The 23,052-nt window shown below is 29.6% G+C and overlaps 2 protein-coding genes across 2 annotated transcripts in view; one reads left to right on the top strand and one right to left on the bottom strand.

Annotated features, from left to right (window-relative positions):
* Nucleotides 1–14,642, bottom strand: part of LOC107440104 (Golgi to ER traffic protein 4 homolog) — a 31,520-nt gene extending 16,878 nt beyond the window's left edge. The window contains exons 1-4 of the mRNA XM_016052909.4: nucleotides 14,394–14,642; nucleotides 6,719–6,797; nucleotides 2,485–2,566; nucleotides 2,255–2,410 (exon numbers count right to left, since the gene is read on the bottom strand). Of these exons, the coding sequence (XP_015908395.1) occupies nucleotides 2,255–2,410; nucleotides 2,485–2,566; nucleotides 6,719–6,797; nucleotides 14,394–14,509 (433 nt within the window). The 5' untranslated portion in view covers nucleotides 14,510–14,642. The remainder of the gene's footprint in view (nucleotides 1–2,254; nucleotides 2,411–2,484; nucleotides 2,567–6,718; nucleotides 6,798–14,393) is intronic.
* A 3,030-nt stretch (nucleotides 14,643–17,672) lies between these two features.
* The window catches only part of LOC107440103 (probable ATP-dependent RNA helicase DDX5), a gene marked incomplete in the record, with an annotated part of 31,550 nt that continues 26,170 nt past the window's right edge, over nucleotides 17,673–23,052 (top strand). Inside the window, 2 exon segments of the mRNA XM_043054918.2 lie at nucleotides 17,673–17,837; nucleotides 19,552–19,831. Of these exon segments, the coding sequence (XP_042910852.1) occupies nucleotides 17,806–17,837; nucleotides 19,552–19,831 (312 nt within the window).

The following is a 23,052-nucleotide window of genomic DNA, read 5'->3' as shown; positions in this document are numbered from 1 at the left end:
TTGTGGCAATTTTTTAATATGGTAGCCCACAGTCACCAATGAAACATAGAGCTACTTTGTGGTTCAAATCAGTCTGAAGATTAGTAATGAAAAAAATTATTTGGCATTAGCATACTTGCCAATTTTAAAAGACTGGCACCAGTAAAACTTTACATGGAAATTTTAATGAAGCACATTAGAATTAATTGAAAAATAATATTTAGCTTCTCTGTTTAGTTTTTAAAAACACAATTTCTTTTTCTTACCACAGAATATCAGTGAATGTATTTTAAACATAATTAAATCTTTTGTAGTACAATATTTTGGGCGATAACAAACTAAGATTTACCAAACTTTATTTGCTTTGAAATAGATCGAAAATCGCAAAGCGTGATTTTTTAAATTTTGTGAATAGATTCACCATGCTTAATTTTTAAATTGCATGTATACAAATCACTATGAGTTACGAGTAAATCAAATGGACGTGAAATGTGAAGCAAGCCTCGAAGATCGCAAAACATATGTTTAGTAATTCGAAATATAATATATGTTTCATAAATCAAAACAATATGAATAGCAAATGATAGATAATTTTAGCATCAAATAGATTGCAGAGATAATTTTTCAGGAATTTTTCAATTTTCTAAAATATGCCATTTAAACCAGTCATGGCAAAAAAGCAATACTAGTCAATACCTTCATTCACTGAGATATCAGAAATTTAGAGATTATGTTCTATTAATAAAATAAATTAATGCCATATACACTTTGCGTAGCCAAATTTTTGATTGAAAAAAATTTTAAAAAATAAGCACCTCTTAAGCACTTTTTAAGTACTCAAAAACTATTCTTAACCTTTTTATTTTTAAGAAAAAATATAAGAGGACATCTCCGTATTGTGCTCTGCCGCGCCAGCTACAATAACCAAGGTGCCAAATAGACTTTAAACTTGCAAATTTAAAAATAAATAAAAAAACATGTAGAAACACGTCATTGCCGAGTGGAAGGATAAAAACAGGTCTTAGGCCAGGAAGGAGGGTACAAAATTTATTTATTAATTATTAGACAGAGGCAGTCATGAAAGTGTGTACGAAAAGTTGCGCTCCTCTGTAATATGTTAGGAAAAATCTTGCAAAGTAAAATCCGTAAATGTCTCTATTTCGAGAAAAAAGGGAAATCTTAGAAATTTCTATTGGTTTATGAAATAGGTCGAATGATTCCCACAGAGTGCAAAGGGAAAAATATCTTGCTTTTAATTAATGCATAGTTGAGCCAAAAATAGATTTAAGGACAGGGTGTGAATTTAAAAGTGGGAGAAAGTATTTCGATTATAATAATTAATTAGGATAACACAAAAAGATTAATAGAAGCTCTTTATGTTACATATATATATGTAACAATATATATATGTAACACAAACACATATGAACGTATGTGTGTGTGTGTCTGTATATATGTATATGAACTTTCAAAAATAGGAAGGAAAAATTTTTATTAGTGTGCAGATCCTAATAAAATTATTGTGGTTGAATGAATGGGAAAACATAGTTAAATAATAAAATATTTCGCTAAGGAATCTTAGCTTTTTCAAAATAGTTACTAAGAATCTTTCAGTTTCCGCAAATCATAAAAAGATCTCCAAACCATTATTATTACCATTTATATTCAATTAATGAACAGAGCAATACATATCTTCATCATAGCAGTAGTATACTCTGAGGTCTACTTTTTATAGTCCCAAATCTTTTATTTAAGTTCTTCAATTGATATAAAATATTTCCATATTATATCAGCTACATAATCAGTTATATAATTACAAAAGATTTCCATTCATAAAACTTTCATTTCTATTAAGTATTTGTAACTAACTTGTGTATGTACCAAAGCGATCAATCAATGATCACGAATAATCACTTAATTATGTATAATTTGTCTTAAGTAAGAACTCCCCTAGCCATTCATCTGGACCCCTGGCAGTGACTATGGAAACGAGGTATAACTATTTCAAGTAGGGGTGTGGGGTCATTGCTGAGAACAGGTTGTGGATCAGATTCGAGAGAGAAGAGGAGTTTTTCATTCTGTCTATTTCCTTCTGTTAGCCACAGAGTGAAGAAATGCTCCCCTCCTTGAAATGCGTCATTACTGTTTCCATAGCAGCATACTTTGTGGTGGGGGGAGTTCTTACCATAGACAAACTATAGTTAACTACATTTGTAACAAATTAGTTTACTACCAAGAAAAACACACACAAAATCTTATTAAAATATTAATTCACCTTTCCATAATGCATTAGCAATTAACTTGTGTAAGTTGGGATGCCCAAAAGAATCTGTACAACTATTTTTGCTGGACCACTTCAAAGCTGTTGTTAAGAAGTTAGATCTTTCAGGAGAGTCTGGCAACATCATTGAAAACAGAGTGGCTAATTTTTCTAATGATGGAAGGAAAAAAAGATTATAATTAAGTTTAATAATGATATCCTACAAAATCAATAATTCCTCTTACCCATATATTCATCACAAACAGCTACTTCAGATTCATTTAATACATTGATTAAAAGGATTGCTAAATCAGCTCCACTATTGTGCTGAAATATAAGAATATATTTCTATAACAGCAAAATTCAATTTGTATTACAATGCATACTATTTTAAAAGGTTTTCCATTAAAGTGCTTTATATTCTAGTAACTATCCCCCCTCACTTAAAATGCATTATCAAACTTACATTTTCCATGGAAAATCACGAGAGAAAAGCATTACAGACCTCAGAAATTCAAAACTCCTGAGAATTTCTGTGACCACCGGATAGTATAATAATATAAAAAGTATATAATTTTGCTCATTCTTTAGACTAAATTTAAAGTAATTTTTTTAGCCCTAAAAATTTAAAAATAATAAACCAGAAGAAAAAAAATTGAAGGACTGATTAAACGTTTAAAAAAAAAACAATTCTGTCATTCATTCTGGCTTGCCTTTCCCAAGCAACAAATTCTTCAAAGTTAGTTTTGACGAATAACAGAATTAAGTCTACATATTTTTTATGTGTGTTTAAATATTCTCTCACAAATAATATGTATTTGAGAAAGGATAAATATTTTAACTTGGCCAACACACTATAGGTTTTCTACTTCTGTATCAATCCTACCATGAAAATGAAAATTTTCTGTTATGAAATATCTTTTCATTATAAAGCAAAAAACTGAATTTCTGGAATATTAAGGAAGCGTACATCAAAACGTAGAAACAAAAAACTTGGGGCTCAAACAATTGAAATATAACTACAATTTGCTATTTTAGCATGAATCAAGATATCATGTATTACTCTATTAAAAAACTTCATTTGCTCCAAAAATATAATAGATTCAAAATAACAGTTGACTTGTTTCAAATGATTAAAAAATAGGCACTCATTTTCAAGACTTCCCAGACGTGAATGAGAAGAAACAAAAGTGATTTGAAATATAACACCTAAAGACAACAACAAAAAATAAAGGTGAGAAACAAAACAAGAAATACCTTAGTAGTCCAGAGAAAATAAAAAGTAAAAAACGTAACAAGAAAACTGTGGTGCAAATCAGGGTAAAATTAGGTGGCTCAGAGTTGGGAGGTACAGAAAGCTCGCATCTACAAGTAAAAAGCTCAACACATTCTTTATTTATTTCAGAATAGAGAAAACGAGTAAACCGAAAAATAAAACAATGAAAAGCAATTTGACTTTTCAATTTTACCAGGTTTTTTTTTTTAACTTTACTAAAAATATACTAAACTTTTGCATAAAAGAGAAACCTTTTGCAGGGGTAGCATCAAAGTTTTTTAAAATTTTAGGGTAATTTTAGGAACTTTTTTCAAAAAAGTTTAGGTAAATTTTAGGGGTAATATATGATNTTCAAACATTTTTTGCATCTTCAAAATAAAAAGTTTCAGACATTGAAAGGGACACGTACGTCAAAAAAGACGTATCACTCGGAAGGGACTACCCTGAAAAGACTAAACACCTTACATTTAATTTAATAAGTTATTACTACTTCACTTTATTTTGATTTCCATTATTTTTAGCACATTAGCTCGTTAATTCTAGAATTATATGCAAAATTAATTTTTACATATACTTTCTATTTTTACATTTTCTTTCAACTATATACTTTCCAAAAATATTTTTTTAAAAAGTATTATTGTACATTGAATAAAAGATAGAATTTTTAAAAAATTTTTATCCAAAGAAAACTCTGTTCGGAGGAAATATTATACTCAGAGAATTTTCTCCACTCCTGCTTTCATGTTACGGCCTCGAGGAAAATTCCCAATAAATCATGACGATAATATATTATCTGATAAGTAAACTACAGTAAAACCTAGCTACAACAATATTTTGGGGACCAAATAAATATATTGTTGTAGAGGGATATATTGTTATACCGAGGGCATGCGAACTTTGAGGACACAATAAGATTTTCTTTTAATTTTAATGTCATATGTGCATTAACTATTAATTAAAATAAAGAAGGGTTGAGTATGTTAATTAAATGTATATGTTAATTTGCAGATAGGTCAATTATGGTTAAATATTAAGAAATATTGAAATAAAATAAGATCGAAAACACACCTGAAAACTGTTTTTATTGAAAATAATCCGATATTTTTGTTTTATTTCATTCTTCTGACTGCTAAGTCAACCAACCAAGTATGCATTGAGTTCAAAGTACGAAAATGATATTCGTTTGTGAATGGTGCTCCACCCACCCTTTGCGGAAAGAATTCTCTCTCAGGTGTTAATGTGATGCTTGTGGTCATTTATGACTCATGATCAGCCTTCAATATGAAGGAAATGAAATCAGACATGAATGTTACATCTGTGACTTAAGAGATAAGGAAGGCAATTCTGAGAAAGAAAACTCTTGGGGAGGTCAGCAGTAAGTCTTCTCGTGTCAGGAAAAAATAAATAAAAAAATGGCAAAAGATGATAAAATAAGATTTCTTACATTGTTTGAAAACTAATAATAAATGGAGAAAAAATCGTTTTACAGGGGTTTGTTGCTTCAGAGAATATCGCAATATTGAGAGGAGAATAACATTAACTTATATGAAAGTTCATCGGGACTGCGAAACATTATCGTAATAGAGGGAGTAGTTGTTTCAGATATCGTAGTATCGAGAGTTAACTGTAATTACAATTTACATAAAAATATTGTTTAAATGAGTTAATAATTTTGTCAATCAATCAATTCAAGGGTTAATTAAAATACTATCATTATTTAGTACATTTATTAGAATAAAGTTTCCTAATTACATGTTATTTAATTATGCTATGACAGCTTTAGTACATCAACATTCTAGTCTATGCAGCTGAGCATCAAGCAAAAGAATAGTTAAGATCTTATTCATACAAAACAGAAAAATGAACTTGGAGTACAGAGAGATTCAAAACTACTTTTTTGTAATCGCATGCCACGAGGAAAGGAAGAGTTAAAATGATAAGATGATTGCTAAGTGTTTTTTGTATAAGATGATCATTTTTGTATTTTCATTTTCAACAATTAAGCGAATTAACAGATTTAATAAATTTCAATTTTACACTTTTTTGTTCATAATAATTTTATATTTTCTACATCAAAATTTTGGTTGTTAACAGTAGTTGTCAAAATAAAAAGAGAGTTTAATATTAAAATAATTGATCACTCATAATTTTATGTGTTTTTATTAACAAATAATTCATATCTATAAGAGCTAATTATTATCACCTAAATTTTATGTTTTTGACAATCATCAAAAAGGGTTTTTTTTTACATGACTGTCAATTGTTAAAAACTTACCAATCCTGATCTGACATAACAAATAGAAAAATAACTAAATATCTAAGAAAGAGCAATAAACTCCCTTTTTGATTACTAAGAACCATAAACAAGCAAATATCACAAATGCAATCTTTAAAATCATCTGCAGTTTAATTCATACCAACAAGGCTAGCTCTAAACCGATGAAAAAATTTAATTTTTAAAATAAATGTCTCTACTGAATGATTAATTTAAATGTTTGAACAACATTTAGGATGAGGAGGGGTCTAAAATTGTTCCTTTCATCCTTTATTTTATTCAGAGATTTTACGGTTCGATTTCAGAGGGTAGAAAATGAAGTCTGAATTTGAGAATATCTTGTAAAATGCAGCAGAGTTGCACATGATAATGCAAGAATAATTCTCACTTAATCCAGCTCACTATACACACATGCGGACCTGCAAGTATTTCATTAACATGTGAAATGATTGGCCCTATCATACACTTCAGAACAGCAGTATGCCGAAATGAATTGTGAAAACATTGAATAGAACAATGAGAAAACCACGCTTTTGCATAATACCTAGCGAAAATCGACAAGGTAAAGAAAAATCTCATTTTCAAAAAGGGAAGAATAAGCACTTTTTAAAAACACTCAATGAAAAAAGCACCTTTAAAGGCTTTTAAAAAACGAAATTAAGCATCTTTAAGCACTTTTTAAAAATGGTACACACGATGTTTAACTCCTGTTAAAAACACACACATAGTAAGATATAAAATTTTTTACACTATTTTAAAGAATGTCACTTTATAGGGCAAAATTCATAATTTGACCAAAATCACTTTAATAGTTTCTGAGAAATTGAATTTTAAATATACAGCTCTAGTTCAAAAGTGTTTGTGCAATGTACATATAGTGTAAATATTACTGATATATATAACCTCACTTTGATTTAAATAAATATACCTGTCTGTGTGTGAAGAACAAAACAGAACCTTCATACAAAAGTGTTGTAAGTTCTTCATATTTCTTCTGAGAAAGATATCTACAGAAAATAAATAATAATTAGCAACAACAAAATAATAGCAATGAAGGATTGCAGTAGATACTTAGTATATGAAAGCCCTGTGGAATTTTTTGGGATTTCTGCAACATACTTTTTTAATACCAATATCTTTCAACAAGAAACTTAAAAATAACAAATATACAAGTTACTCATTTAAAGCAACAAAAGCGTTAACTTAATAAAAAGAAATGAATAGGATCAAATAAAATATTTTTCTTAAATTGAATATGTAATTTTCTTTTATTCTAATATTATGGGCAATATTCTCAAATTTTGTTGGAAGATAACACACTACTTATTTCCTTTTTCGCATTTTATAATTCGTCATAACATTAAAAAAGTATTTAAAAAATCGTGTAATCTGCAGCACAGGGTTCTTGCTCAATTATTTCAAAAAAAATTAGGACTTTTTTAGCACTTTTTTAGGACTAAGAAAAAAAAATTAGCACTTGATGTAAAGTAAAAATAACATACTTAATCTATACATGATATTAAAAAAACACAAATAAAGTGTTTCACGATTCATCAAGTAAAAATTACATAACTAATCTATACATGATGCAAATTGCAGCTTAATTTTGTCACAATCTTTTTTCTCAATTTTCTATTTTTGACTTAAGTAATTTAATATGTTTCTCATTTTTAGAACTCACTTGCTTTTGTTTTCTGACATTAATTTTGGATTGATGCAAGCAACATTTCAAACAGAATAGTTTATAGCATTTTGGTGATAAACTTTCTGCAATCTTTCTTTATATTAATATGATCCCGGTCAGAAATAACTTTTGAGGCCAACTGCTTTAAAATTTGGTCACCTTTAAAACCTACACTGATTTTTGTCAGAGAGACATAATTCTTTTCATCACAACAATTAAAATGGCACAGTTTCTCCAGAGAATTTAAGTTTTCTGTAGATTCTAGCTTCAGAATGTTATATAATTGCACACTATGTAATACCAAATCCTGGATATCTGCAGCAAAAAATGGTAAAAGTAGCCGATCTGCTTGATACAGTATCAAAATAGGTGAAACTAGCTCCGACACATTTAAGAAAAAGTTCAGCTTAACAAGATTTAATTTGTCTTTTATTGCTTCTTGTAAAGTTAAAAAGGATTTACATTTCACTTTTCTAAACTTGCCAACATTTTTCACATAAGATTTCAGATCATTCCAAAGCAATATTGCTCTTTCAGCTGCAGGTGCATTTTCCAGCCAACGGTGGTTACAAAATTTTAGTGGTAATTTGTTCTCAGTTGATTGATTAATAAAATCTTCTTTTCTTGTGGGTGAATCTTTAAAAAGATAGAAGATTGAGCTCAGGATGGAACCAATGAGCCATTCTGTTTCAGATTCACCTTTGTAGAATGCGTTATTTAAAATATGAAGCCCACAACTTCCTATTGCATTGCATTGAACACCATGTTCTTTTAACAAATCTTCTTGAATATTATTATAAAACTTCCAATTGACAGCAGGACCGTCCATAGAAATCTGCAATAATTTCTTAAGGTCTACATTTTTGACTGATGCATAAAAGCAGGCTAAAAGGTCATCTGCTACAGAATGGCCCAGAAAAGCTGATGTTAAGTATCGCGTCTCTACAATGTTCTTATCTGGGTTCCAAAAGTGGATATGTATATCCAACTGCTTCTGCTGTGTCACTTTGTTCAAAGACTCATCAAAAAGCAATGTATAAAACTTGGCATTATCAATGCACTTCAGAAGTAGCATGCTAAAATGAGGTGCAAGTCCAAAATGACAGAGATATGCACACTTAGATTCACTGCAGGTGAAATGACGTGCTATTGAACTGTCTGGCAACATTGTATTAAATAATTTTCCAGTGTCTTCGGAAGAATTGTAGGAGTAGTAGCTTTCTACAACTTTTAAAGCCCATAAAATCTCAGAAGAAAGAACTTCTTTCCCCAAAGCCTAAGAATCTTCTAAAAAGATGGAGGCAGCAGGAGAGCTGAAGGCAACAGAATTTAAGGATTTAGGGAAACCGATTTAAGGAATCCGATCACTCAAAAAAATTTTCAAAACGCCAAAATAAAAAATATTTAGCACTTTTTTAGGACATTTTAGGACAGCAAGAACCCTGGCAGCAGTAACTGCCGAATTCTAGGGTCGAAATTCAATTGTAACAAATAAGATAGTATTCAAAATATCGGATTTAAAAAGCTATGTGGAAATCGTTGTAATAACAACATGAAAAAAATAGAACAAAAATTTCTACAAAAAAGAAAACCTAATTTTATTACTTCCTTTATTAATATTTTTCATTATTCTCAAATGAGAATAGAAAAATCACAAGCACTTTTTTCTCCAATGTGCAAGAAGAAAAGATAAAATCTTTCGAAAATTTCTGTAAAAAAGGAAAGCAAAATTTTTTACTTCATTTATTCTTTATTTTTCATTATTCTCAAATGAGAATTTAAAAAAAATCACAATTTTTTTTTTTTCCTTTCCAATGAGCAAGGAGAAAAGATTAAATCTTGCTAAAATTTCTGTAGAAAAGAAAAGCAAATTTTTTTTTCACTTTCCAATGAAAAAATATTTCTGCAAGAACTCTAACATTATGCGACAATCTCACAATGATTCTGCCACGGGGATTATCACATGGCAGGATTGCAACTTAAATCCGGAGAAAAAAAATTCCCTGTGCATATAATATACAATATATTAAGAGGAAAAATACAATCACTGTGCTCTTGCAGGAGTTACATTCAGCTTACTATACAAGTCACGGTTAGCAAGTTTCTGCCGAGGTGGTTAAAAACACTGGTAGAAACCGGTTAAAACCAACATGGCAAAAACCCTTTTCTGCCACATTTGTGGCAGAAACTGGCAGAAATTTAGAAAATGACAAAAGTAAGTACTGAGATTGACATAGAAGAGTCTGCTCTCATAGAAGACATTGAGATTCATAGAAAAAACAATTAAATGTTAAACAAAGTACAATTTATTTACAAAATTATCACCATTCAAAATCAAATATTACATTGTTTGCACTCTGCAGTAATATATAACAAAAGACAAGTTCTGATGCCGCTTCTAAACCTAAACAATTTCTCAATTCGCTATGCACGGACGAGAAATTTGAGAAGATTCTCTCAAATCCAGCAGAACCAGTAGGCATTGCCATCCACAAAAGATTCAAACTGTGACTGTTATAATAGTTGGATTGTTGCCATGCAAATTATGTCTTGAAAAGAAAAAAACTATTTAAAAATAACTCTATTCAGTTATGTTAAGAGTTAAATGATAATTACTGAATTTCAGAATTTAATACAATAAACGAAAATTTTAGTATTTATATTTATTATTACATTACTTTATTCTCCATTTTATATAAATATTTGATATACTGCATTCCTTATATTTAATATAAACAAAATATATATTTACATATAACGAATTAAAAAGTTTGTTACAGNTCGTTTGATCACGTTTTTTTCGTGAACGCTAGCGTCATGGTTCTTCTTGCGAAAGATATTTAGATTTTTTCTCCTTGTTTGATCAAGTTTTTTTCATGGATGTTAGTGTCATGGCTTTTCGCGGAAGCTTTTTTTTAAATGGAATTTAGTAAAATCCTTTAGCAAAAATGCGAAAATGCTTTGTTGAATTTTAGCATTTTTGAGGGGTCTTTTCGCATTTTGCGAAAAAAGCTACCGTAGCGGAAACCCTAATTCTAGCACTTATATTTATTATTACATTACTTTATTCTTCATTTTATATAAATATTTGATATTCTGCACTCTTTATATTTAATATGAACAAAATAATATATATTTACAAATAATGAATTAAAAAGTTTGTTACAGTTACATGGAGTTAAAATTTTTCAGTTTACTTCAAAATGTCATTAAGCAATTACTGGAACTAATATAGAAGTTTTTTTAGTTTCTGCCAATTTTTGCCGGTTTTTAACGGTTATAACCAGTTTCTACCACTGGCATGGCAAAAACCAGTTTCTGCCGGCAAAATGCCAATCCTGATACTAGTTATAATTGCTGAAAAACCTTAAGAAAAAAAAAGATAGCTGAACATTACTTAAAACAAATAATGCTATAGAAAATGCTATATCCATGTGACTAGTTTAATATAGCTGAAATATCATCCTTAAATATCCCATAGATTGCACTTGGAGTGGTTACCGTTTTTCATACGACAAAAATCAGAAACAAACAAAATTCCCTGTATTTTCCCAGTTTCTGAAGAAAAAAAACTCAAAATTCTCTGTTATTTTAGGTGATTTTTAAATTCCCTGTATTTTCCATGTTTTCCCTATTCAGCCTGTGGAGTGGCAACCCGGCGAAATCAAATGCCAACTCTGACAAAAAACAATTTAAAAAATGAGCAAATTACAACAGGCAGCCTTAGCACAAATTTAGATTAACAACAAAGGCAGTAGGTAGCAGGCTTTCGGGGTTGGCAAGGTTTAGGACAAAATGGATTAATCCACAGTTTAAACCCTGGTTTAAACCGTCCTCTCCAAAACCCCTTTGTCCAAAACTGTCTTAAACAGTCCAAAAACCCCTTTACTCAAATTATGTCACAATTTTATCTAAACAATATTTAAGAGGTAAAATAAACATAGAACTAATAACATATTGATAATTAAACATACAGTACAGAACCCGTTATCCGGAAAACAGAAAACCACAAAAACCGGAACGAAATTCGATACATTTTCCCGCTATTTTTAAAAAAAAAAATTTCCCTCATAAGATTTCAGGATTTTTCTTTCTTTTTTGAAAGATTTTTATCTTACCATCATTTTGGAAATACTCATTAGTGTATTACTTCATCATTTTTTCTTCTTTTTAAGATTACTTCCAAATATATAATTTTTTTTAGTTGGGTTTAACAATAAAAAAATTACTTTTTGTAGTGATTAAGAAAACCGGAAAAATCAGTTATCCAGAATAGCCATGGTCACGATCGTTCCGGATAATCGGTTCCCTACTGTACTAGAGAATATTTGTTTGTTTTTTTGATAATTAAATATACTAGAGAATATTTGTTTTTAAAAGTATAATGTTTTATTAATATTGTTTGACTCTTCAATTTAAACAAAGGAAGATTAATCAGTAATCAAGTTCAATTGGTCCTCTCATTCAATAGTACATAACTGAAGTTTGGCCTTGCCATACAGGTTAAAATATTAGGGACTAAGTGCTTGGTTCGTCATAAACAGGTTTATTTATCTATAGTACTATTCAAGAATACTTTTATTTCATTCATGTTCAATTCTTTTAGCATAGTGGTGATACATCACCAGTGTCAGTAACTGAAACTGATGTTATGCCCTTCAAAACTGTTAATACATTTTTCAGTTATTTTGTATTTTCAATTTAAACTAATAAATTTATATTTAAAAACAATTCTTTTAAAAAATAGACGTCTTTTTTATCATCCTGTAATGCAGAAATTATAACATTTTTTTAAAAAAATATTGTGAAAAATAAAAGGTTAATTTTTGAACAAATTAAGTATTTTTTTAAAGAAAAATTATTATTTTTTAATATTGACATATTTATCCTTATGCAAAAATATTATTTATTAATATTAAAAGCATACTTATATTTAAATGATTAGGTATTCACTTTTGTTGTTCAATGAATTGTGGAGCTACAAATACTTACAAAAATTATAAACCTTTTCCTATTATATTATATTATTTTCTTTTAATAAGTTATAGTAAATTGTATAAAAAATATCAAATATTTATTGATACATGTAATTATTATGTGTACAATGGTTACACCAATAGAATTTTTATCATTTACCAAAGTTCCAAGGTTTTGGACACTTTAAGACAGTTTAGGACAGTTTTACCCAGTTTAGGACAGTTTTATCCAGTTTAAGACAGTAAAACCCACGTGTCCTGTCCAAAACCAGTTTAGGACGTCCAAAAACCTAACCCTGGGCTTAATTAATGTGGCACTACAGATTCATTTTAGCTTAGCAGACACGAATTAATAAAAACAAATATCTAAATGAAGCAGATAAATCCATGGAGATATCTAAACTGAGATATTCGCTATTATGAGAATGAATATGAAATGTTCTCTTAAAGAACTATAACTAAACAATAGATTATTTTCAATTAGTTTTATTTACTATCTGTTCTAAAAAAAGACTTAAAAAAATTACACATTTTCATCTGTTTTTCGAGAAACAATAATAACTGCAGATGTGGGGTTTGGATTGAACTTGTGTGCACACATTAACGTGATCAGGAGAGGAGGAAGATAGTTAGCAGTGAATTTTCACGTTAAATTTGAAGTGATAAGCACATGCAAAGTCGTTATCCGTATTTACCTTAAGTTTAAGTTAAGATATAAATTTGGACCGAAATTAACTACACTGATATTTTTTTTTATGATTTGGATATTTTTTTTAAATCTATTTAGACTTTCATACGTTTGTCTAATCGCAGAGTTTTAACAGACAGGTGGAAGAAGAAAAAAAAAATTCTCAAAGTTCAGTTTTTTTTTTTGTACTTATTTTTTTTTGCACATAAGTCAAAGATTGTCATTTTCGGCCACAAAAGTAACTTGCATAAAAATTTAAAGTGAGAAATTTTTATTTAATAAATTTCTTTTCTCATCAACACATTAAAAATATATAAATATTGAAAAAAATTACATATTCCTCCTTTTTCACACTTTGCAAGCCATCATTGCAACAAAAAATATATAAATTTAAAAAACCTTGGAATCTACAGCAATCGAAAAAAGCAATACCTGAACAAAACAATAACTGAACCAACAAAAACCAGTGGACATTTGAGTCAGCAGAAAATGATGTAAAAAGCAGAATAAATTACAAAATGGACAACTTAAAGTCGGTGTTCCACTGCTTTGATTATGGAATTTTAAAAACTCTTTAAAATTATTAAATAAAGTTCTATGCTCCTTTAAGTAATACAGTGAGAGAAAGTTTGTTTTTATTTTCTCAAAAAATTCTTAAAATGTATTTCTCCTTCCACTTATTGATATATTATTATCACTTATTTAAAAATAGTTTATTAAAACATTTGCAACAATTATTTTAACTAGATTGAATTTATAAAATGTTTAAAATAGTAATTTAAAACTTGATATTTCTTTATAGAGAAGAGTTTCTTCCACTTGGGTTGAGCTATTCGAATTAGAAAACTATTGGTAAAATGAGAAACGTAGAATAACTACATAAGAAAATCTACACATGTAATCAAAATTATTGATGTGTTTTGCAAATATGGGGCGATAACAAAACTATAATATTTATTTTTCGTATCTCAATAATTCTTTGTATCTTGTTTAGATGTAATATAGATAGCTGCACATCAAAGTGATTTATTTTCTTAAATCTCTGTTTAAATCAAATATACTAGTAATAACTTGGAAACAACACTTGTAATTTATTGCTATCCTATAACTTCCAAAAAATATTTCAAGTTAGAATTAGTTTCGGCAAAGAAAACTAAATGACAACTTTTCGTTTCGAATAATTAAAAATATTGAAAAACACCGAAATCTTGACACACAAAACTTTGGTTATCAAACTAAATTGGCTCCTTCTTACCTAAAATAAAGAGTTCGATACATTTGATGGGCTTCATAATATTGTCCTAATTCCATATTTATTTGCAATTTTTTCATAACCCGTTCCGTACCACATCCTCTTAATTTTTTAGCCATAGCTGATTTTTATTAAAGTAATGTATTTAAAATTATTATCCTGAACAGAGCAATTACTATTTCGTGTTTGCGAATTGTTAAATTGTAAACAACATCCACTTCCACTTAATCGTAAAACAACTACAGTTACAGCGGAAAACGTGAAATTCAGTAAGAAGAGAATTTTCGTCGTTTTTTCAGTGGTAGTTGTTTGGTACTGCTGCAATAAAAATATTTTTACTATTTCCTTGTAAAGATTAACGGAAATAAATGTTAAAAAAATTTTGAAATTGTATAGTGTTTTAAATGGTAGGTAGGTATTTTATTTACATCTCTCAGAACTACACAATGGGCTTTTGGCGACGGTCTGGGAAACATCCCTGAGGATAATCCGAAGACATGACATCACAATTTCGATTTTCTACAGAAGGGATGACTCCCCTGCTTTGGTAGCCTGACAACCTACGTACGAAGTCGAGCACTTTGCTGTAAAACAGATTAACGAGGAAAGATATCACGCACCCTCGGTCCCTACGCAAACTAATCAAAGTGGTCACTCACCCATTTACTGACAGCAGCCAGTGATGCTTGACTACGGTGTTCTATTGATGATGTTTTCAATTGATGGTTGACTGAATATAAGCAATGACAAGTTTTCCTTAACCAGAAAAGATTCAGAATTATGTTATGGATGTTGTTTTCTACACTTGGAAGAGCTGCGAGCTTTTGACTGCCTGTATTTCCGGATTATTGCTTGCTTGTTTTGAAGCCATTAGGCTCACAACGTGATCATTGTGCTTTGAGACTCTCTTGAGTAGTATTTCTTGTTTACGCGCATTTATTACCTGATACATTATTTGTGTTTAAAAGAAGAATCGTTATAGGAATCGTCATTCGAAAACCTGTCATTTGAAAAAAAGAATTGTTATAAAACATTTCGTACCTTGTGAACATTATACCAACTTCCAAATATAAGCCTAAATGATAATTTGTGAAATGAACTTAATCTTGCTTCTTGAACAATATGCTAACACTAACGTATGATGGCGCACGTTTTGTACCCTGAACAAGAAGTAATAACCAAGTGAAAAGAGACCAAATATCAGAACTGCCGAAGAAACGAGTTCATTCGAAATCTAGCAAACTATGTAAATTTTTTTAACAATACATCTCTAAATAACTAAAACAATACGCTATGGCCATCTGGGATGAAAACTGATTTCCTGCCTTAGATCCTTCACTCCCCTCCTCCTTTCTGTCATATAGAAATGTATCACGATATTTTTCCTTTTCTTAATATTTTTCGCAATTAATTGTTAAAAATGTTTTTTAAAATTTCCAGGACATTTTTTTTAGAACTATGCTTTATGTAGTTTTCAGTTCCACATAGTTTCTTAACTTAAAATATTTTGATCTATTTGAAAATCAAGACATAAACTAGCGTACTTCCTTCTTCTATGACTCTCCACACGCTATGGGTGAAAGCATGCGTAGCCCGTTTTGATTGGCAATTGAAAACAACATTCATACTTACGAGCGATATTTGAACAGGATTAATATTCTATGAAGTACTGCTGTGATTGGTATTTAAATTTAAGCGTAATTTTACAATTCATAAGAGTTTACTGCAATTTATAAATTCTTACAGGTCATGATTCTAAAACAAATTTACTAAAATTAATATCACAGCATAAATTGATTTGATTTGTTAATTTACGTCGCACTATAGCTGCACTATGGGCAATTGGCGACTGTCTGAGAAACATTCCTGAGGATGATCCGAAGACCTGCCATCACAATTTTTATCCTCCGCAGAAGGGATAGCACCCCCGCTTCGGTAGCCCGACGACCTGCACGCGAAGTCGAGCACTTTACGATAGAACAGTTTAACGAGGACCAATACCGCGCCCCCTCGTTCCCTAATCAGACTGATCCAAGTGGTCACCCACCCGCACACTGACCGCAGCCAGTGATGCTTGACTTCGGTGATCTGCTGGGAACCATGTCTTAACGATCAGTTCACTGCGGGACCACAGCATAAATAAAGTGTAAGATTTGTCATGTTTTGAGTGTATTAAGTTTTTTTTTGTTGCTATATTTGTGTAAAATATTGCAGTTTGCTTTATTTTGGGTTAGCATTACAGCAAGCTTGCGGATTCTTCCAATTTAATTTGCTGTTTCTTTTGGAAATGTATTGGCGATCGAAATGGGCTGCAGGTGGCGTAGACATGAAAACTACATTAAAAAAGAGAAGTATCACGGAAATTTTAAAAAATATTTTTATTATATAAAAAGGAAAAATATTAAGAAAAGAGAAGAACATTCCTATACAACTGAAAAGAGGAGGAGAGGGAAGGGAGAAGGGCTAAAAGGCATGAAACCAGTCTCTCCCCAGATGGCGTATTCGAGTGTTGCGATCGTCAATTGTTAAAAAGGTGACATGGTTGCTTGATTTCGAAAAAATAACTCCCTTTTTTACAGTTCTGATTTGTCCCATTATTTTACTTGATTATTACTGTTTTTTTTTCTCACCATCATAGATTAGTTTAAGCATATTTTTCAAGCAGCGTAAGTACCGCATTGGACTGATCGTTAAGACACGGTTCCCAGCAGATCACCGAAGTTAAGCATCACTGGCTGCGGTCAGTGTGCGGGTGGGTGAACACTTGGATCAGTCTGCGTAGGGACTGAGGGTGTGCGGTATGGGTTCTCGTTAAACTGTGCTACCGTAAAGTGCTTGACCTCGCGCGCAGGTTGCCGGGCTACCGAAGCGGAGGTGCCATCCCCTCTGCAGAGGATCAAAATTGTGATGGCATGTCTTCGGATCATCCTTAGGGAAGTTTCCCAGACCCTCGCCAATAGCCCATTGTGCAGCTCTAGTGCGACGTAAATGAATTACAACAAGCACCGTAAATCAGCATTAAGTTCATTTTGCAAATTATTATTTAGGTTTAAATTTCGAAGTTGGTATATTGTTAACAGGGTAAGAAGTGCACCGATACCGCACACACTCGGTCAATACGTAGACTGATCAAAGTGGTCAACATCCCTTAGGCAGGCTGATCAAAAATGCTTCAGTATTGCCATAGTGAGAGATTTCTGCTCTACGCCACCTGCACCGTCTGGGAAAAAAAATCTGACTACACAGTTGTAAAAAGTTTTGCAAATTTTTATTATGAGTTTGGCAACAACAAGATAAAAATTGTTCCTTTTGTGTCTTTTCATTTCTGCGGCTTGCACTAAATTAATTGTAGTGTTAAAATTAAGCCATTTTTAAGAATTATTTTAAGGTCAAAGTAAGTTAATAAACTAATATTATGAATCGTGGACGTTCATTTAATCGAGGAAAGTAAGTAAATTAAATTTTCTGTATAGATTTTAGTTAATTTGTATGTCTAGTGTTAATATGAATAGCCCTAACACGTTTAAATTTTTTCATAATTTATTAAAATTCTTATTAATTTGAAAAAGATGTCCTCTCTATTATTTAAATTAATAAGATATTACAGTTATTCGAAAACAGAGGTAGAATTATTCGAATCTGATTAATTCATGTCATGAAATCTCATTTCGAACTCAATTATACGGAAATAATAAACTTTATCAAATCGCATTTACTTTTTGTTTTATGTATAGTTTATTAATTGTAATGTAAACTGCGTTTTCTAAATTTCAGAAAATAATTTATTTACTGTAGTAGTGATTCTAACAAAAAATTGTTTAAAAAACCATAATTTATGGATTAGATTCAGTCTAAGTTCGTATAAATTTAGATTATTGGGAGTATTGTTTGATAGATTTTCTAAAAAAATATATCCAGTGATTCTCATCAAATTGTCCAGGCGATATCCATATTTGTTTCGTAATTGTTAAAATTTAGTGTGAACTCTGTGAGTAGGAATGTGATGAATAATTTGTTACTATCCAGGATTGGTCTGTTTACAGAACATTATATTTTTTACGAAAATTTATTTTCTAAAGAGTTTTCTTTTAGAATTGGAAGAGATATAATGTAGAGTAATATACAGGCATGAAAGTTTTCAGCTTTTACTCTGAATTTAACTTTTTTCAAAGCTTTTTAAGCTCCATACATTTATTAATTTCANTTCTGAAGAGTTTTCTTTTAGAATTGGAAGAGATATAATGTAGAGTAATATACAGGCATGAAAGTTTTCAGCTTTTACTCTGCTTTTTAAGCTCCATACATTTATTAATTTCATAATGTTTGATTGCAATTATGTAGAATTCAGCTTTTTTTGCTAACTGGTACTTTCATCTCTGAATAAAATAATAGATTTAATAAAGGATAAACTAAAAAATTTTTTTGCTATATGTACTAGAAATGGTTCATTTATGTCTACTGCATTTAGACTTGCATTAAGTTTCTACATTAAGACTTGCACATGGCTTGCTAATTTATATTTCAGAAGGTTAATGAAATAAGATTATACTGAACCATTCCACCACTTCTTATGCTTTATATTGAACCATGAATGTTGAACTGCTGATTTGTTTAAAAGTCACATCATTATATAATTTTTTATAATGTAGTTTTTTTGGCACATTATGTTTAAAAAATTTACTTTTTGCTGTTTTCTGCTTTTATTGTAATGTAGCATATAAAAGCATTTTTGATAGACATTTTTTTATTCTCTCTTTTTACTAGTATGTTAAGATTGATAACTTGTAACATAGGCAATTGATTTTCAACTGTATATTTTAATTACATTACTTATAACGATTTTTTCTGTTTTTCTTTTATCAACTATTCTTTTAATCAAATTTTTTTATTATGACTGAGCATATTTTAAAGAGCTTTTCTAATGGTTCCTTTCTTGTGTTACTTAAATTTCAATATGTGATCAAACAAGAATTGAAGTATAAAACTAAATTGTTTAAACTTTCTTTATCATTGAATAAAAAACTAATCAAATTACTGATGCTATGATGTACGGTAGAGTGGTGTATTATGATGTCTATGACATTTCTCTTTTGTCTTTATAATTTGTTTTATAATTTTTAAAAATTCTATATTTTTGTAATATTTCTTTATTGATTTATAGTGGTGATTACAAAAATAGAGGTGGGGGATTTAACAGGGGAAGAGGAAGTAGTAATGGAGGCTTTAGAAACAGTGAAGGAGGAGGAGGATATAATAGAAGTAATGATGGAAATTCTGGCAACTTCAGAAATGGAGGTGACAGGTTTAACCGGAATGGTAGCTATGGCCAAAAAAAACAGTATGGAGAAGGTATGCGCAAAGCTACATTTGATTTAGATTCTCTTCCCGTTATACAGAAGAACTTATATCAAGAACATCCTAATATTTCACATAAAAATCAAGTAAGTCATCTTTGTTTACTTTTTCATTATACGAGTAATTTTCTTGTAATCTATTTAAATTTGTATATTAAACGCTGACAGGCACCAACAATTTTGCTGCCTCCGTGATTCCACGAGATATAGGATTTAGATCTTTCAAAGCTTATTTTGTTGCTGAAAGGGATCCTAATTTATAATATTAATCCCTTTATTCAAGCTTTACACCAAATGAACATTTTACAGCCATAAATTAAAATTTAATTAGCAATAATAGCATTTACCTACCTTTTTACGGCTCAAAATCTGGTGCTTTTCCAAAGCTAATGAGAGATGCATTTTTCTTTTACATACGCTTTCATATATTAATAAAGGTGTGCATGTGTGTGTTTAATATAAATGAAGGGTGCATCTTCAGGGGTATGTCCAGGCCAAATTTACTACGTTTTAGTGATAACTTCAAAAATTCAACTTAAGGAAAAATGTTAGTTTCACAAAGTACTTCTTAAAATGTTATTTTTGTATTTTTTGAAATGATGTCTAATTGTATCTACATTTTCACGAAATATGTAGCTCGAAAACTTAATATAGTTGACAAATTTTATATAAAAGTGAACTATTCTATTACATAATTAATGTTATGCTACGCATAAGAAAATTATTAATTATCATCAATAACCAGGGTTGGAGTTTTTGCCGGCAAAAAGGGGTTTTTGCCAGGACAGTGGCAAAAACCTGGTAAAAACCGGCAAAAACTGGTAAAAACCGGCAAAAACCAAATTATCTAAATTGCTGATTAAATATTATTACAAAATACTTGAAACAAATTTAAATCAATCATAAGGAATAATAATTTTGATACATTACATGAAAAAATTATTTTTAACATATTAATAATTAATATAAAGGTAATAATTTTTAAAAGATTGAAAGTTTTTGATCTCTTTTCATTTTAGAATCCTAAAATAAATGTTTTTTTACAAATAAATAAATATTATTATTTGTATAATATTATTATTTATTATAAAAAATTATTATTTGTACAATAATTAACTACACATGTTGATAGATATTTTATGCTTTAAATTATAGTTATATTAATTTAAAATAAGTTCATTTCACTGGAAAAAAGAGAATAATCACAAATTTTCCAATCAATAATGTTTTAAACTACTAAAATGATATATTATTACATTATCATTTAATTATGATTTAATAATAATTTTGTTAATTTTTCTGTAATTATTTATATTCATAGTATATATTTCAATTTTAGGAATAATTTTGTATCAAAAATGTGTTTTTGTCCTCTCATCTTGGAAAATATAGGTTTTTGCCACTTTTTGCCAATTTGCTTGGCAAAAACCTGTTTTTGCCAGGACGGTTTTTACCGGTATTTACCATGGTTTTTTCCACTTGTGGCAAAATCTTGCCAACCCTGTCAATAACACTTAAAAACCAATTAGCTTATTTATCCTATGATAGTATATAATGAAATTACATTTAAAAAAAAACTAAACTAATATTCGTAAATAGATTCAACATAGATTAAAAAGCTAAGACCAAAGAAATAAATTTGGAAAATAGAGAAAGTAAGAAATAACAAAATATTGCATTAAGAATAAATTATCTAAAAGTATAAAATTTTATATCAAGTCAGTTCTAAAAGAGGAAAAATTATGCTGTCTGTACATGAATGCAAAGCATAGCACAACGTGTTAGTTTGAAATTTCATGATATATAAGTTATAATTTTTTGAACCAGATGCTTTCAGTTCAATTCCTTTGAATGAAACTCATTAGAATTCCATACAGTTAAACAATAAAATTAGTACAGCTATTTTTAAATGCAAGGAAGTATGCCAATGCGTATGATTTTAGTGACATATGTAGGAAAGACATTTCTTTTAAAGTTTTCCATGAATAGAATTCAATTATAGAAGTTTTCCAGTTAATGTAAGGATTTTTTCATTTATGTACGAAAAAAAAATACATCCTCTTTCATTGTGGCCGTTATTCTCTCTTTGTGACTAGAAAATGGGCTAATTTCCTTTTTCATGTTTTGTAAACCATCTCATTAAAAAAAATAGTGAAATTCATGACAGGTAACTATTAAAATAATCAATGATCATGCAAATAAGAGTAACTTGAAAGCATGCTTCATTTCGCAGCTTGCTTGTTATAGTCACAAATATCTGATTTTAAAAACTTGTGGAAATCTAACAGTGACTGCTAAAAAAAATCAATGGTTTCATTGCATCACAAAGTAAATGTGCTTAAGTGCTAAATTCCTCATATTGACTAAAATATATCGGGATCATTACAAATCGTGAATAAATTAATATCCAAAACTGTAAAAAAAAAAAAAAATCAGAACACAACATGGATTTGTGAAACGATGGACAGAAGTTGACTGTGTCAGAAATGTTTTAAATATGCAATTTTAACTTCGGAAGACAAAATATCAATTGAGAGATTTCCAAAAGTATGTCAATCAGTGGCAATAATTGCCGAAATGTCAAAAAACCATGGAATTGCCACATTGTAAGTAAATTAAATGTGCAATTAGATTAGTGCAAGTAAATTAAATGTGCAATATCGATATTTTTTAAAAAAAAATCATAAGACTATCAATATTCGTAAATGAGCAATAATAAAATATTGGAGATTTAAAGAACTAAATGTAAATACAAGGTAATAATTGCAAAGAATTATTTAAATTATTTAAACGCTACATATATATACATTATAATAAGCCCGTGTTGTGACTAATTAAGTGAAGACTAAGATTTTTGTTTCCCTTTAGGTGGAAGAAAAACTTTGATAAAAGTAAAATATTTTATGGTAAAGATATTAATTGCAATAAATTTGCACATGCCAAATCTAGCTCAGGTGGCTCAACATATAGCGCTTTTAAAAACTGAAACAATAACCAGAGTCAGCATTATCAGGTTGTTCGATTCAGATTCATGCCTTAAAAACATGATAATATTTAGTTTAAACTCAATTAGTAGGCTGGCCTTCTCCATGAATATAAATAAGTCACAAGGTCAGACTTTTAAGAAAATCAGTTTAATATTGTCTAAACAAGTTTTTATTCATGGACAACTTTATGTTGGCCTGTCAAGAGTTAAATCATTTGACAGCCTTTCAGTAATTGCTCCAAGATGCCAAATCTATAATTGTGTTTTCAAAGAAATTCTAAATGCTTAGTGTTAATTTCTTAGAGCTTTGCAGAAAAAAATT

The sequence above is a fragment of the Parasteatoda tepidariorum genome, chromosome 4 (genome assembly GCF_043381705.1).
Source record: "Parasteatoda tepidariorum isolate YZ-2023 chromosome 4, CAS_Ptep_4.0, whole genome shotgun sequence".
Classification (NCBI taxonomy): Eukaryota; Metazoa; Arthropoda; class Arachnida; order Araneae; family Theridiidae; genus Parasteatoda; species Parasteatoda tepidariorum.
The sequence above is the reverse complement of the archived record's forward strand: the minus strand, read 5'-3'. Positions and strand labels throughout refer to the sequence as shown.